The sequence below is a fragment of the Penicillium samsonianum genome, assembly GCF_028829775.1.
Source record: "Penicillium samsonianum strain IBT 33392 chromosome Unknown utg000003l_segment0_segment0, whole genome shotgun sequence".
Taxonomy (NCBI): Eukaryota; Fungi; Ascomycota; class Eurotiomycetes; order Eurotiales; family Aspergillaceae; genus Penicillium; species Penicillium samsonianum.
Genome location: NW_026643261.1, coordinates 7,236,570 through 7,252,199, shown reverse-complemented (window position 1 = coordinate 7,252,199; position 15,630 = coordinate 7,236,570). Strand labels below are relative to the sequence as shown.

The 15,630-nt window shown below is 50.1% G+C and overlaps 7 protein-coding genes across 7 annotated transcripts; 6 read left to right on the top strand and 1 right to left on the bottom strand.

Moving 5' to 3' along the window:
- Window positions 1-1,881: 1,881 nt before the first annotated feature.
- N7471_006452 (pentatricopeptide repeat protein) lies at window positions 1,882-5,685 on the top strand (the record flags this gene model as incomplete). The annotated part of the gene is made up of 1 exon (XM_057279171.1): window positions 1,882-5,685. One exon carries the CDS (start codon window positions 1,882-1,884, stop codon window positions 5,683-5,685), a length of 3,804 nt encoding a protein of 1,267 aa, XP_057138781.1.
- A 660-nt stretch (window positions 5,686-6,345) lies between these two features.
- N7471_006451 (pyridoxamine-phosphate oxidase PDX3) lies at window positions 6,346-7,527 on the top strand (the record flags this gene model as incomplete). The annotated part of the gene is made up of 2 exons (XM_057279170.1): window positions 6,346-6,400; window positions 6,497-7,527. The coding sequence occupies 2 exons, from the start codon at window positions 6,346-6,348 to the stop codon at window positions 7,525-7,527; spliced, it is 1,086 nt and encodes a 361-aa protein (XP_057138780.1).
- Window positions 7,528-7,802: 275 nt separating this feature from the next.
- Window positions 7,803-8,524, top strand: N7471_006450 (uncharacterized protein; the record flags this gene model as incomplete). The annotated part of the gene is made up of 3 exons (XM_057279169.1): window positions 7,803-7,912; window positions 8,045-8,138; window positions 8,288-8,524. The coding sequence occupies 3 exons, from the start codon at window positions 7,803-7,805 to the stop codon at window positions 8,522-8,524; spliced, it is 441 nt and encodes a 146-aa protein (XP_057138779.1).
- A 314-nt stretch (window positions 8,525-8,838) lies between these two features.
- N7471_006449 (putative salicylate hydroxylase) lies at window positions 8,839-10,375 on the bottom strand (the record flags this gene model as incomplete). Its single annotated transcript, XM_057279168.1, has 5 exons — window positions 8,839-9,291; window positions 9,347-9,428; window positions 9,488-9,803; window positions 9,859-10,025; window positions 10,077-10,375. The coding sequence occupies 5 exons, from the start codon at window positions 10,373-10,375 to the stop codon at window positions 8,839-8,841; spliced, it is 1,317 nt and encodes a 438-aa protein (XP_057138778.1).
- A 460-nt stretch (window positions 10,376-10,835) lies between these two features.
- N7471_006448 (uncharacterized protein) lies at window positions 10,836-11,735 on the top strand (the record flags this gene model as incomplete). The annotated part of the gene is made up of 2 exons (XM_057279167.1): window positions 10,836-11,359; window positions 11,417-11,735. The coding sequence occupies 2 exons, from the start codon at window positions 10,836-10,838 to the stop codon at window positions 11,733-11,735; spliced, it is 843 nt and encodes a 280-aa protein (XP_057138777.1).
- Window positions 11,736-12,354: 619 nt separating this feature from the next.
- Window positions 12,355-13,500, top strand: N7471_006447 (F-box protein; the record flags this gene model as incomplete). The annotated part of the gene is made up of 1 exon (XM_057279166.1): window positions 12,355-13,500. The coding sequence occupies one exon, from the start codon at window positions 12,355-12,357 to the stop codon at window positions 13,498-13,500; it is 1,146 nt and encodes a 381-aa protein (XP_057138776.1).
- A 569-nt stretch (window positions 13,501-14,069) lies between these two features.
- On the top strand, window positions 14,070-15,403 carry N7471_006446 (uncharacterized protein; the record flags this gene model as incomplete). The annotated part of the gene is made up of 3 exons (XM_057279165.1): window positions 14,070-14,242; window positions 14,298-14,641; window positions 14,718-15,403. The coding sequence occupies 3 exons, from the start codon at window positions 14,070-14,072 to the stop codon at window positions 15,401-15,403; spliced, it is 1,203 nt and encodes a 400-aa protein (XP_057138775.1).
- Between the last annotated feature and the right edge of the window lie 227 nt (window positions 15,404-15,630).

The window sequence follows — 15,630 nt, the reverse complement described above, 5'->3', positions numbered from 1 at the left end:
CAAGATAGAAAGTCCACGCCGCAGCACTCGTGATTGTCGTTTTGTCTGAACTGTTACGGGCTACGACTCGTGTCCATATCGAATGCAGTATCTATCTTTCATTGCTTGCTACAGTGTCAGAGGTCATTGAATCACTTGTTTTATCTTAGTGATGCAATTGTGAAATCAATAAGAGAAGTTATGATACGAATACATACTGGATAGAGCTCTCACTCATTGTGGTCGATTGAAATGTCTCATATATATAGCTGCAAGACTGTATGTAGTACCTGCAACACATTTGTGATAGTTTTGGAGAGATGAAATCGCCAGCCAATCCTTCACTGGTGGTGAAAAGAATACCCGGTATCACTAATTTGATGTTGATAGAGCTAGATCTGGAATGCAACCCATAACAACAGTTTCACCCCACCCTGCTCAGTGCAGCACCGCAACAAGACCTCGTGCACCTTTGAGAACAAAGCCCGATGTTCAAATCACTCGGTCGCCCGACATGGACTGTCATATCTTACCTTGGTGCCTAGGGGATATGCAAGGATGTTTTTCAATATAATTCATGCAGACCGCACCGCAGTGTGCTTGATTGACTATTCTTAGTGAACTACCCTCGAAAAGTGCTCTCAAACTCAACTCTCTATCCTAGAGGATAAGCACCATGTCAAAGACAAAAAGGTCAGAACAAGGTAGATTAGCTCGTCGTTTGAGCCTGAAAATCACCCAAAATCGGTCTACCAGGACTGGTGTTTCTCCGGGGAATACCCCATTGAGAACCGGACACCTTCCAAGCCACACTAAAGACCAGAGTCTCATTTGTAGTGGCTATGGTAGGTGCTCGGCCACGGGTGCAAGATGTGAGATCTCAACAGTCGAAGAAGTCCGATTTTGGGTATTTTCAGACCCAAACAATGAGCCAATGCACCTCGATCTGACGTCGACTATGTCGAATCAAAGACAATGATCATAAAGCCGATATGTGTGGGAAAGCGCATGCGTAAAATCCCTGTTCAAAACCAAACCGAAAAATCCCTTCCGGGGTTGACAAATCAAATCAAAGGCCAGATCTCTGACCGCCTACATACTTTCTGCCCTCCGTTAAATCCGAGTCGGCCAGACGGGGGGCCGAATCGCCGGACCGGGGAAAGGAGAGAAAGTTCCGAAGGAAACAAAAGAAAAAGAACCGGAAGGAAAACGTGACTCACTTCACGGGACCCCCCTTTTTCCAAGGTTTCAAGGGAATGGCTTGATGTTGATTGGTGTTCTATCTAGTACCTCGACTTTTCAGCCACCTGACCAGTTTGACGTTTTAACTCTGGGTTCAGCTTATGGAAGTACGGCAGTACTGGATACTTGCCCCCGATGTATCCTCGAGATGACCCGATGGGAAAACCCCGCGTTATAGGGAGGATCTGATATGCCAGATACAACGCATCAATGTACCAGTACAAACATCTCGTAAAGAGTTGGATACGTAGGAAATCTGAGGAATGAGGCGGAGCAGTCATAAATGCTACGTAGTTTCAAGAGGATTCTCCGGAGAAGATCGGCCCTAACCAACTGCTCCACTGTGAAACTCCATCTCCTTCCAGAAACTGAATGTAATATTATTACTTTTATTACTCTTCCCCCTCGTTCTTTTTTTTTCAGGCTTCCATACTCTCTCTCACACAATCTTCGGGCCCTGTCAACAGGTCCTTTTTAATAATATTATCTTAATCTTGCATTTGCGCGTTCATTGGCGACAGGCTGTCGTCAAATGAACCTGCACTTTCGCTATTATCTTGAGTGCAAGGTACGAAAAAAAAGCACGTGAGAATGAATGATTAACACTGACTTTTTGTCCAGCATTGCCTCTTTGTTTTAAAGAGGTTACCCATCAGATAAATGGTTTTCAAACCATTCACCCACCTCGCGCGCCAGAGTTTCACCAAAGCCTTTACTCACGGCTATGCTCAATCCGTAGTCGCCGCGTCGCAGTCCTACGCGTCGACAACCCCCTTTAACCCGCTCGCCGCCCAACCTGCCAAGTTCTCCCGCACAACCCAATTGCAGAATGCTTTCTCCAATGCGTCCAGTTCATCCGGCGCTGGTGCCAAGACAAGCCAGGGAGGATCAGGAAATGGAGATCTCGGTCTAGCTGCCTATTACGCCGCATGGCAGAACGCCCAGCAGACCGGTGATGATAGCGATTGGACCCAGTTCGAGTTCAAGCGCCGTATTGGCTGGAAGCCGGCGGAGGAGGCTGACAACGTTCACGAAGACCGGGCTGCGTCCGATCTTAACACCCCCCATCCTACCAAGGCTGCCGTGAACGAGGATGTTAGTGCGCAAGTGGAGGAGGCTGTGGCTCGTGAGATTCGCATTCAGGAGGAGCAGGCACAGGCCGAGGAGGCTGCGCTGGGGGCAGAAGCGAGTGTTGAACCCACTGTTGAGGAAGTTGCCGTTTCGGAAGCTGTGTCTGAAGCCAACCAGATTGCTTCGGATCGCATTGTGCGATTGGCCAACTCCACCAACTTTGCAGAAATTCCCGCTGCGTTCGAGACTCTGCTCCGAGAGGGATTTACTCCGACTGTCGGGGCATATAATGCCCTGCTGCTCGCTGCCATCCGTCTTCACCCTGATGCAGCTCAGGCCATCCCCAAGGCCCTCGATGTCTACTCTGACATGCTTCGTCGAAGGGTAATTCCCGATGAAGATACCTATGAGACTCTCGTTCAGCTTCTGGTCACCCGGGCTCACGACATCATCAAGGCTAAGGAGGCATTGGAGCAGGAACGCGTTCGATTCGGTGGTATGGAAGAGCCTGGCAAGTTCATGCTTCAGTCAAGTGAATTAGAGCGGGACCTTCTCGCCGAGGATACTTCCCTGTCCATCGCTGTCAAGCTCTTTGATACCGCCACGGTGCGACACAACCGACTTGTATTCCCGCTCGAGATGTACCGTCACCTTATCATTGCCTGCGCCAAGGAAGGTAAGGTGGAGGATATGATCCGGATCTACGCCCATATGGAATCGCAGAAAATGACTCCGCATGCCACTATCTTCCCGTCCATGATCACCGCCTTCGCTTCCTCTGGTGATCTCAGGAGTGCCGTTGAATGTTACAACGAGTACCGAGGGCTCGCAGTCTCCGATGACAGCGGCGTCTTCAGTATCGTTCAACGCCAGGACGGCCAGGTCTATGCTGCTTTGATCCGTGCGTACCTGTCCTGTGGTAAAGAGGAGGGTGCCACGCAGTTCCTTGATCGGATTCGTTCTTCGTTCGACGAGGTAACCGAAGGTCGCGAGGACCGATGGTCTGCAGTGGAAGCTGTGATTGTCGAGGATGCACTTGTGCAACACTCGCTCAACACGGGAAACCACAGCAAGGCATTGGACCAGGCCAAGGATCAGTTGCATGATGAAGCTCGGAATCAGGCCATTTCTCGCATCTGTATCGCTGCGGCCGATGCCGGCGATCTCCCCACCGCTTCTGCGGCTTACGATAGTCTGCCCACGGCACCTGACGTACGACAGAACCCAGCCATTTCGCTTCTGGCCCTCCAAATCCGCCTGGGCAATGTTTCGGCTGCCCGTTCCTTGTGGATCATGCTGAACACGGTGGGTCAGGCAACCCCGGATCTGGTCCAGCCGACAGCTATGTACGCGGTCGCTCTGCTCAAGAGTGGACATGTCGAGGAAGGTCTTCACCAGGCCCGCCACATGTTCAAGCGTATCCGCAGCGCCACCCAAGATCAACACGCTGCCGTCGCCAACCCCGTCAGAGAACAGATTACCGAGTCACTCCATCTCTTTGGTCGCGTCCTTATGCAGTCGACCGCGGTTCTCTCCCCTCAATCGTCTATGACACTGTTGTGGTCCATGCTAGAGAACGGTGGTCTAGTGTCTCCTCTCGCTGAACACGCTGTCGCCAACCTTGGCCCCATTGGTATCTCCCAGCTCAAGGCTGCCGACCTCACCCTGGCGCTCCAAGTTCAGGCTGGCATGCTGGTCAACAGCGGCTCCATGCTGTTCGATGTTGCTCACCCCGTTCGCTTTGCACACATGCTTGACGTCGCCCTGTCTTCTTCCCTCCCTCTGGATGTCTACACCACCGGCCTCGTCGACCAGGCTGTTGGCAAGCTCTTTGTCAGTCGCCCAGATGTCGTCAAGAAGTGGCAAGATTATCTGGAGGGCTCCCAGACCTCCGTTTCGCCTTCTCAGATGTTCCTTTCGTCTGATCGTCAAAGCCCTGTCTCTATGGCAGAGACCTCGATCACCACCCCGTCTGCGGCTCCCGAATCGTTTGATCCGTATGCTCACGCGACCGACTTCCGCGGATCCGCGATCATCGCAGAGGAGCTTGAGAAGACTAGTGGGCGCACTGAGACTCACCTCAATGAGGCTCTGACTCGTCTGAACAACATGCGCCGCATTGGTCGTCACCCGCGCTACATCACCTACGCTAAGCTGATAACCGCCGCGGCCAAGGCTGGTCGCATGACCCTGGCTCACGACATTCACAGCATGGCACGGACCGATATTCCCCTCGATATGAACTTCAGCGTTGTCAAATACGGCTGGGTTTCCATTCTTGATGCCATGGTTGCTGCTTGCCTCACCCTTGGCGACCGCAAGCTTGCTGCTCAGTACCACCAGGAGCTTCTCACTCTCGGTTCCGCCCCCTCGGCCAACACTTTCGGCTTGTACATCACCACCCTGAAGGAGTCTACCAAGACCTTCGACGAGGCTACTGAGGCCCTCAAGGTCTTCCACCGTGCCGTCGCTGAAGGCGTGGAGCCCACTTCCTTCCTGTACAACGCGCTGATCGGCAAGCTGGGCAAGGCCCGCCGCATTGACGACTGCCTTGCGTACTTCGCCGAGATGCGTGCCAATAACGTGCGTCCGACAAGTGTTACTTACGGAACCATTGTGAATGCTCTCTGCCGTGTGAGCGACGAGCGCTTCGCCGAGGAGATGTTCGAAGAGATGGAGTCCATGCCCAACTACAAGCCGCGCCCCGCGCCTTACAACTCCATGATCCAGTACTTCCTCAACACCAAGCGCGACATCAACAAAGTCCTAGCCTACTACGAGCGCATGCAGGCACGCAACATCCAGCCCACCCTACACACCTACAAGCTTCTCATTGACGCTCACGCCTCCCTGGAGCCAGTGAACATGGCCGCCGCCGAAGCTGTGCTGGAATCCATGAAGGCCGCAGGCCACCACCCGGATGCCGTTCACTACGCCTCGCTAGTGCACGCCAAGGGCTGTGTCCTGCACGACCTCGCTGGCGCGCGCAAAGTCTTCGACACCGTCGTCTCCGACCGCCGTGTGCGCCTCCAGCCATGCCTCTACCAAGCCCTCTTCGAGTCAATGGTCGCCAACCACCGCGTCACCGACACCGAAGAAGTCGTCCAGAACATGTTCGCACGCAAGGTCGAGATGACCGCCTACATTGCCAACACGCTGATCCACGGCTGGGCCGCCGAGGGCAACGTCTCCAAGGCCAAGGCTATCTACGATAGCATCGGCATTCAGAAGCGAGAGCCCAGCACCTACGAAGCGATGACCCGTGCGTTCCTGAGCGCCGACGATCGCGCTAGTGCCGCTACCATCGTCCAGGAGATGATGTCGCGCGGATACCCTTCTGCGGTGGCCGGCAAGATCGTTGATCTCATCGGTGGAGCTTCCTCATCTCTCTAATCTCTCTTGCCTATATTTGTGACCAGGTGATACCCATTTAATGTTTGTGTTGCACCCCTACAATCTCTGCCAGGGCTGGATCCCTGTGTTGGGAAATTTCCGGTTCGGCGTCTGCAGGGCGGCAGTTGGTTATACCTGGTGGGATATCTATTATTTGTTTTTTTTGTTTATATATTTTGGCATCCAGCGAAGGTTCGGCGTTTATTTGGCGATCAAAAAGGGCGTCGTGCATTGAAGCACTGTATACCATTGTGATATTTTTTTTCTGTCCATAGACACATCTCAGCTCTCACACCGCGTTATAGACGCAAAAATCAAAATGAAAAAAAGTGAATGACTCAAATATGTTCTCTACGTAGGTAATCTTTTATATGTTATTATCCGAAGAAATGGCATGACGTCTCGGAAGTTTCCGCTGAAACCAAAACACACATGTGTATTTTATAGGTCCAACGGAACTCACAGCTTCCAGGGACTTTTACTTCTTCAAACCCCTGGCAATGAGGTATTACACTAATTCATCCCCTGGCCGTTTTAATGCAGACTCGTTTACCCTTCACTCTCCGTTCAGCCGTTGACTCATTCCTCCGCCCTGTTCCCCGCCAACCCCGCCAACTTCGACATTCCTCAACCAACCAACCTAGCAATCCAAAACCAGCAATGGACCAAAACGAACACCATACAGACGCCCACCGGCGTCCGAAGAAGCTAATATGTAATTCTACACATCAAACCATCCCCTCCACACAAAGATCCGACCAAATCCTCCCCCACCTATACAAACCTCAAGCTAACACACCAATCCCCAAAGTCGCACCAGGCGACATTGCACCAACCTCGGACGAGCCTATCCCAGAACCCAAACCCCAAGCAATCCTCACTCCAACCACCGACCAAACCGCACCAGAAGCCCTCCGCTCCTCAACCTCAACGCCAACCTCCACAATACCCGAAACCGAAGTCCTCTCCAGCGCAGCACGTGCGCACCAATTCGGCACAAATCCACCATTAACCATCTCCCAAATCCACGGCACAAACCCACTGCACCAATTCAACACCTGGTTCCGGGACTCACGTCTCCCAGCCTCCTCCGCCCCAGAAACATGCACTCTATCAACGGCCTCGATGCCCTCAGGCCGCGTCAGCGCGCGCGTCGTATACCTCAAAGAACTCGACGAGCGCGGGTGGGTCGTCTACAGCAACTGGGGTAGTCGGGAAGGCAAAGGCGGACAAGTATTCGGGCTCAGCGAGAGCGGGGATACACTAGACGCCATGCCGGAACCGGACTCAGAGGAGCAACCTACCCTCACGGCTGAGATGGGGTCGGGAAATAAATGGGGCGCGCTGACGTTCAACTGGGCGACTGTTGAGCGGCAGGTTCGTATTGAGGGACTGCTTGAGCCGCTTAGTCGGGAGGAGAGCGAGATGTATTGGCGGACGCGTGAGCGCGGGAGTCGGATTGGGGGGTGGGCGAGTTGGCAGAGTAAGGTTTTGTGGTCTGCGGAGCCGGAGAAGTTGGAGATTAACCAGAGACGGAAGAGTGTGGCGAGGTTGCAGGGGGTGGTTGAGGATGGGGACTCGGTTATTCCGGTTGATATTGAGCAGACGGATGTTGAGGATGGGCGTGCGTTGCTCGAGTTGAAGGTTAAGGAGATGGAGGAGAGGTTTGCTGGTGTTGAGGATATTCCCCTGCCGCCGTTTTGGGGTGGTGTGAGGCTTGTGCCTGAGTCTGTGGAGTTCTGGCAGGGGCGAAGGAGTCGTTTACATGATCGGTTCCGGTATGTGCGTGTTGAGGGGGAGGAAGAGGGTGCTAAGTGGCGGATTCAGAGGCTGTCGCCGTAGACATAGATGTGGATTAGTTGCATATCTACTGCCCAGGTGGTATTGCTACTTAGCCTTTCAATTGAACAAGTGCTATTCGAGCTATGTGATGTTTCGCGTCGATCATCCATATCAGCTTATCGCAATCCTATCACTATCAGTCTTGGCGCGCGAACACCTCCAACGTCACTCCGAAATACCTAGCCTTTGAGTCCTACGCTACTTGGATATAGCCTACAATCCTACAAAAAGAGCTGAATATACCACCGGATATACAATTATACATCAACGCAGCCATGACCATCTCAACGCCCCACCCAATCCCTCAATCCTCCAGATCCCCCTGGATCATCCTCGCAATAACGAGCGGTGCCTTCGCTGCGTTGAACGGTGTTTTCGCGAAATTGTACGTGGATTGTTTACCCTATAACTCAGGGTCGGATCAATGCTCTCTATATACGCAAGCTATATAAGCTTAAGCTATACGCTATGCCCAGGTGCGATCCGTGTAACCCGGAACCACGTTAACGTTCCACAGAACCACGGACGACCACACAACGGCCTTCGCACAATCCCTCGCCCACCTCTTCGGTCTGGAGTCATCGCCTGTGATTGAGATGCTTACTAGAGGTGTATGTTTACACCCTTTTTCTCTTTATATCTGGACTATCCGGAATATCTTCTTCAAACCCAAGCCCAAAGATTATCCTCCATCTACAAAATACACGTATAACTGTGTGTTATACTGTGATTTTGTTACTAACCCATATCTATTCCACAGGCCTGCCTCGGCCTAAACGTCGTCTGCAACATAATTATGTGGGCACTCTTCACACGCGCGCTAACAGCCGGCCCCTCGACGGTCAAAGTCTCCATCACGAATACGGCGTCGAATTTCTTGGCGACGGCGCTGTTTGGGATGGTTGTGTTCCAAGAGGCTGTTGGTGGGCTTTGGTGGTTGGGGGCTGCGATGATGGGTGCCGGGTGTATTTTGGTCGGGATGCGGGAGGGGGCTTAGCTTTTGGATAGGCTTCAGGTTCGATGTTATATAGGTTGTTTGGATCTATAATTGGTGTATATTTTATCTAGAGATTTTGGATTATTGATGGGCTTTGAGATTTGGATTTGGCTTCCATGGTAGTATGTATGGAAGTCGAGTATGGGGGGGTTGTATATGGATCTATAGATTTGGATGTTTATTGACATTTGGTCTCCGTATATACACAATCCACAGGACTAAAAATAGTTCGCTAATTTTGAATCTTGCTAAAGGAAACGGTAGAAGCTACGATGATAAGTACACACCGGTATCTATCACCACATGATGTGCAATTAAAGTGTCAATCTCCACTCGTCAAAGACCTTTTCACAATCTTGCAGCACATCTAGACCAAGGGTTTGCCCCTGTCGGAATGAAGACAGCCAAGTCCAATCGCTTTTCCGGGTAACTCCTGCATATCCCAACAGGAAATCCCGAATCATCTGCAAAAAGCCATCTGCGATGTGAAAAAGCTTTCGATTCATGATTGCTCCTTGAACATTTCGGGCTGTGCGTGATTTCCGGCATTTTTCGTAGAGAGTTAGCACAGCAGCTGTGAGGTCTTGAGCTGAAGATCGCGTTGATATTGAGGGGTCGTTTCCAGAGTTTCTTGGGTCCAGATAATGAGCCTGCAATAGGCCAAGAAGCTTGCCGATGACTGCTCCGTCTTCAACGGCCATTGCAGCCCCTTGTGCCTGATATGGTAGAGTGGGGTGGCAGGCATCACCAAGTAAAGCAACAGATCCCTAGTGACTCCCAGTTAGCAGGTTCATGACTGGAAGGACATAGTCATGTACCGACCTTGGTCCACGATTCCAGCTCAGATAGATGTGTCAGTTTCCATTTATATACCGATGGCACGCAAGAGACCAGTTTTTGCAATCTAGAAAAGCGAGAAACATATTAGTAGAAATTGGAGTCAACTACCACGGCGGTCCTTACGTTTCATCCCAGTCGACATAGCTCTCTCGCATCTCTTTGAGGTCTGCCTGCTCTCTGCGAGAGTCCGATGATAAGTTATCGGGCCGCATGAGAACAAGATTGAACTCCTTTCCACCACGAAGAGGGTAGAAAATAGTATGCTTCTCCGGCCCCAGCCAGCTTGTCACTGCAATTTTCTGACACAATTCATTTACTTTTTCATCATGCAAAGCCTCCAGCTGCTCTCGTGAAAATGTTGCTCGATAGGCCATGTCGCCTGTGGGGACTGGAGAATGAGGTGATTCAAGAACAGCCCTTCGGACCGTAGACACTTGGCCTTTTCTTGTCAGAGACAGTCAAAGATATAGCTGACAAAAGGTATATTAACGTACCATCAGCGCCAATCACAACATCTGCCGATATGCATCTCCCGTCAGCGAGAAGAACGGCTGGCTGCTCGGTGTGAATATCCTCTACTTCTGCCCCGAGTTGAAGGAACGCACCAAGTCGGATCGCTTCATCAAGAAGGATGCGATGATAATCCACCCGATGAATAACTCTGCAAAGGGGTTAAGAGTCTGTAAAAATCAGGGCTAGGCTAATCACGTACATCCACGGCACCCCGAATTCCTCCGTGATATCGTCCCCAAATGGCATTGATCGCAGAAGACGACCATCCTTGTACCTCCGGAAATCCACTTGTTGCACCTGACTTCCTTGCTCCAGTAGTTGGGGAAGCAGGCCAAAGTCGCACATTATCCTACCGCCATTTGGCGGGATTTGGATGCCTGCTCCAACTTCGTGGACTTCCGGGGACCGCTCGAGAATTTCCACGTCAATACCTTCACGACGACAGGCGATTGCACAGGCCAGGCCGCCTAGACCCCCGCCGACAATAACAACCTTCATGATCTCCGTTGATGTCAAAGTGATGTTCCCCGGACTGCGTTGGGTTCCTAATTAGGATTAGTGGGGATTTGGATTGAGACCACCGTGCATTTCGTATGCAGACAATATATCCATGGATATTTAGGACTTCAGGTCTATTCCATGGGTGACAAGATCAGTCTTTTACAATGTCATGAGACTTATCAATCTAAAGATGGAAGTTATATATTTTAATGGAGTTGTGGATTTTAGGGCAAACATCCCAAGGTCGCGCTAGATGCAACCACGCGTAATATCCAAGGTAACACGACTTTCCAGAGACATCAAGCAATCAACGGAACATATTCTGCTGTCGCTGTGTTTTTGTTTCTTGAAAAGTGATACCAAAGTCTGTGTGACAGCACGTGACTGAGCGATTTCCCTGCCCATCTCGGGTTCTTTCACTAGACAACTCATCTCGCAAACGTCTGAAACACACATAATGCCGCTACTATCTTGGCCTCGATCACATCTTCTAGAGATTGGCGATCAAACCTGGTGCCCCTCATGGCTTCACCGGCACGAGCAACTGGTTCTCACCCAACTGTGGAATCTTGAAGCTCCCGGGTGGAGCCGTGGAAGTCTCGCCAAACAGGCATGTGCAGTGTTCAAAGAGCACCTGAAAGATATTTCCTCGTACACAGTTTTGGATATCTGTGCCGGTGCCGGTGGGCCTACCCCAGTCCTCGAATCAGAGCTCAATAAAGAACTCGAGTCCGAGGGGAAGGGCCCTGTTCAGTTTGTTTTGAGCGATCTTTACCCCCATATTGAAGAGTGGGAGCGAATCTCGAAGAAGCAGCAGAACGTCACGTATATCGAGAGCCCGGTGGATGCTCGAGCTGTTCCTCGATATGCAGCAAGTTCGAAAAAAGAGTGTCGGATCTTCAACATCTGTTTCCACCACTTTGGAGATGAAGATGCGGCGGGTATTCTAAAGAGTGCAATTGAGACCGCTGACTCGTTTATGCAAGTTATCATTCCGTTAATATCATTTGTTTTATAAGCTAATTCGATTCCCATTAGCATATTCGAAATCACATCACGCGATCTTTGGACTTGTCTATGCTCGCCTTTGGTCTTCTTCTGGACTTTCTTTGTAACTCTTGTTTGGTACTGGGATTCGCCGATCCATCTCTTTTTCACATTCATTCTGCCCGTGGCGCCTCTGACTATTTTCATTGATGGACTTATATCCTGTCTCCGAACCCGCACTGCAAAGGAAACCTGGCAGCTGCTGGATCAACCAAATCTTGACCTCACCAACTGGACCTTCCACAGTGGGAAAAAAACGGTTCAATTTCCTTTCACCACTTTGTATTATCATGTTGGCATCAAATCATAACAGGGAAAGGGTTATGCCCATCTCGCTTGTTTTATATGCTTGCCTGAACACATGCCTGATAACCCAGGCCTTCATTCATAGTTAACCTAACTAGTTAGTTAACTAGTTATCGCCCTAACTAACTATGGCCTAATATGAACTTGATTTTCGTCTTTTACTCTGCCCTCTTTTGCATCGGCTGCTATGTGTTATTGCTCCACTATGTCCTAGTTTGGTAATGGAGCTATATACGCTGGACAGTTCAATTCATGTGACCATGATGCCCTATATACCAAATCGGGGAGCGGCCTTGATGTGTGTCTGATGACCCATGTTTCGCTCTTATATTGCCTTTATCAATAGACCTTCTAGTTCCTAAAACGAGACCGGAGCTTCGATTTCGTTATTTATCTTCCACTGTCCAACTATTCTTCTTGATTCTTCGTATTCTTCTTCCAACTCACTATCATTCTCTTTCATCTAACCATCACTCATCCAAATATCGTTCATCCAACTATCGTTCATCCAACTATCTTTCATCCAACTATCTCTTATTCGCTTCCTACGAACCCTATACCAGTGCCTTTTTTCTAACTCCCTTTCTTCCTTTCTTATCAAGTCACCTACTCCTCAGTTAAATATGGGCACCGACACAGCGCACGCGTCGGGTATCCATAGTCTCCCAGTTGAACTACTGGCGGACATCGCCAGGTTTACCGAGTCTCCTGATCTATGCGCTCTTCGACTCACCTGCCGAGCGATGTACCAGAGCAGCCTTCGCCATTTTGCACAAACTTTTGTGCACACATTAAAGACCGATCTTTCACCAAAGTCACTTGCCCGGGTCGAGGAAGCAGTCAATGATGAAATATTTGCCCCCTGTGTCCGCAAGTTAGACATCGTCAGGGATTCAAAAGGTTGTCTGGGACCATTGTCCCCCGATACCACATCAAAAGGAACATATATTCAGGCATGGCGGGATGTGATGAAACGCCTGGTGAACTGCCGATCTTTCCAGCTGCGCAATTCAGCCCATACAACACCCTATCTCGGCGACGATGCCATCACACTTGACGAGGCCACCGGTTTTGTTCTCGAAGCCATAGCTACCGAAGACATTCCGATGGAATCATTCTCGGTCGACATTATGAAATTCAGAAGCAGAGCCCACGAGGACAACCTAACGCAATATAATATCACCGCTTTTGGGATCCCGGCCTTTACCCACCTCAAGGAACTGAGCCTTGCGATCCCGGATACCAAGGCTGAGAATATTGATTGGATGGCGAAAATGATCCAATGTGCCAAATCGCTCCGAAAGCTGACGATCCTTTTTACTTGGAGATGCGAATCCACCTCACTTCTCTCTCAGCTTTCGTTTGTTGGATGCTTGCCGGAACTTGAAGAATTGACCTTCTCGCGGATGTCATTCGCATCTTCGGCTGCTTTGGGGATCTTCCTTTACAGTATTCGGAATTCTCTGCGCCGTGTTACTTTTCATTTTGTGCAACTGGAGTTTGGAGGCTGGCGGTCCATTCTCCGCGAGTTGGGTGGAGGTGTGTACCAACTTGACAGTGTGACTTTGCATGGTGTACTTGAAGTGAATAAGTTTCTGAGCTTTCGGAGGACTCCGGAATACCAACTCATGGAAAAATCCCCAGACAAGAGACTATATCGTCCGTGGCAATTGTGCGTTGCTTGTAGGGAGGATTTGAGCTTCACCTACTCGGGTCCGACTTTACAACATGTTTTACAGAAAGTGGCTGCCCTTGCAGAGCTAACCTAGGATGAGTCGGATGGAGGTTGTCCTATGTGTCTATTTTCTGTATTGGTCTTATTTCACTGTAAATTATTACAGTCGAGCCAACAATATCAATATCCCTTGACTATAGCACATCATTGTAAGAAATATCTAGAGTAGAATCTGCGCCCTACCGTATAAGTCGGAACCTTGAACACTGATAATATCAAATGTACGACCGACGCGACGAGCACAGCATTAGCATATCCTCATCGGGAGTAGTGTCGCCTCCTTTGTCATAGTGTGATGTTGGAGTTTATATCCTGGGATCAATCCTGATCTTCGTCTTTCTTCTCTTCACAGGACAACTTTGTCATTTTAATCAAAATGCCTGACCCAGCAGAGTCACCTGCTGATCTCTTTGGTGCCGAACAATGCTAGCCTCCTTTGGACGAAGCGACACTCTTCTCAAGGGGGAATCAGTGTCCTACGAACCGAGTCTACTTGCCTGTTTACGTTATTGTATGCTGCTATTGCGATTAGCCTTAACCTTTCAACTATCATCACGAACTTGCAAAACGTCGAGTTATTCTCCTTGGGTCCGATCCTCCGAGATGCCCGACAACACCAACAGTAATATCGAAGAGGGCACGCAGGTGTACCGACCAGGAGGGTTTCATCCTGTTTATATCGGCGATGTGTTTAAAGACCGGTACAAAGTCCTCAATAAGATCGGATATGGTGTCTATTCAACAGTCTGGCTTGTCAGAGACCTACAGCCAGCACAGTAAGTAGATTCCTTTTAGAAAAAGGGAATAAATAGAGATAACACACCCAAACAGACCTGGCATTGAAAATGAGTTCCGAGCTCTGAAGGTGCTCAGCGCAGAGTGCTATGATGGCACGCAAGCTCCCATCTTCGAGCGAGAGATCTTGACTCATCTCCGGGACGGTGACCGCGATCAGCTGGGTTATGAGCACGTCTGCCATCTGCTGGATGACTTTGAGCATTGTGGACCTAATGGGATTCACGTCTGCTTTGTTTTTGAGCTGATGGGCGAGACGCTACGGAGCTTTGGTGTTTGGTTCGTCGAAAGCAGACTTCCGAACTCGGTGATGAGGAGGTTCACCATTCAACTCCTACTGGCGCTTGATTTTGCTCACGACCATAATGTTATTCATACAGGTAGGAGATGCTCTCTCTCATCTTTTTGGGTTATTTATGGCTCTGACATGCTAATATCTTTCTTATTCACCATCAGATATCAAACCGGATAACATTTACGTCAAATTTAGGGACTTTTCCCTTATAGAATCCGGCTATCTGGCCAATGTTGCAATTCCTCAAAAGGATCGGTCTGAGGAACAGTATTCAGTCGTTCCCTCAACACCCTTACGCCGCTATTACTTCAACGATACCGACAGTACGCGCGTCGCTGAATTTGATATCACCCTCGGAGACTGGGGCGTCTCCAGCTGGGAAGACCGACATCTCAGCGAGACGATCCAGCCCGTAGCCCTCCGATCTCCCGAAGTCCTGATCCAGGCGCCATGGAACGCGAGCACCGACTGGTGGAACCTCGGGTGCGTCGTGCTCGAACTCTTCCAGGCGGTTCGCATGTTCAGCGGATCAGTCCCGCCAGACGGCCATTACGAGCTCAAGGAACACTTGGGGGAGATTGTGGACCTGTTTGGGCCGTTCCCTAGGGAGCTTTTGGAGAGAGGAAATAAGGACATTGTTCAAGATATCTTTGATGACGATGGCCGGATCAAGGACTCGTTGCCAATGGATCGGCCGGAGCTGGCGTCGGAAGCATTTATGCCAGGCCTCGACCAAAGCGTCAGGGATGAGTTCGCCTCCTTTTTGCATGCGATGATGAAGATTAATCCTGCTGATCGGATTTCGGCTGAGGGCCTCTTGCGACACCCCTGGTTAGATGCACTTTAGCAAAAGTATTACGGAGATAAGCGAGAGATGTATTCTTTTAGTGATCTGTTTTGATCTGGGCGCAAAGCTTTGTGGGTAAGCCTGCTTCAATAAGGGGACCTCTGCTCCGCAAGCGAGGACCTAATGCATACTCAAGACTCTCCTGTACATTGCATGAGTACTTGAAATGGGAGCCAGGAGACGAAGAATCAAAAATGAATTATAGATATGAAAATAGTTCGCTAATC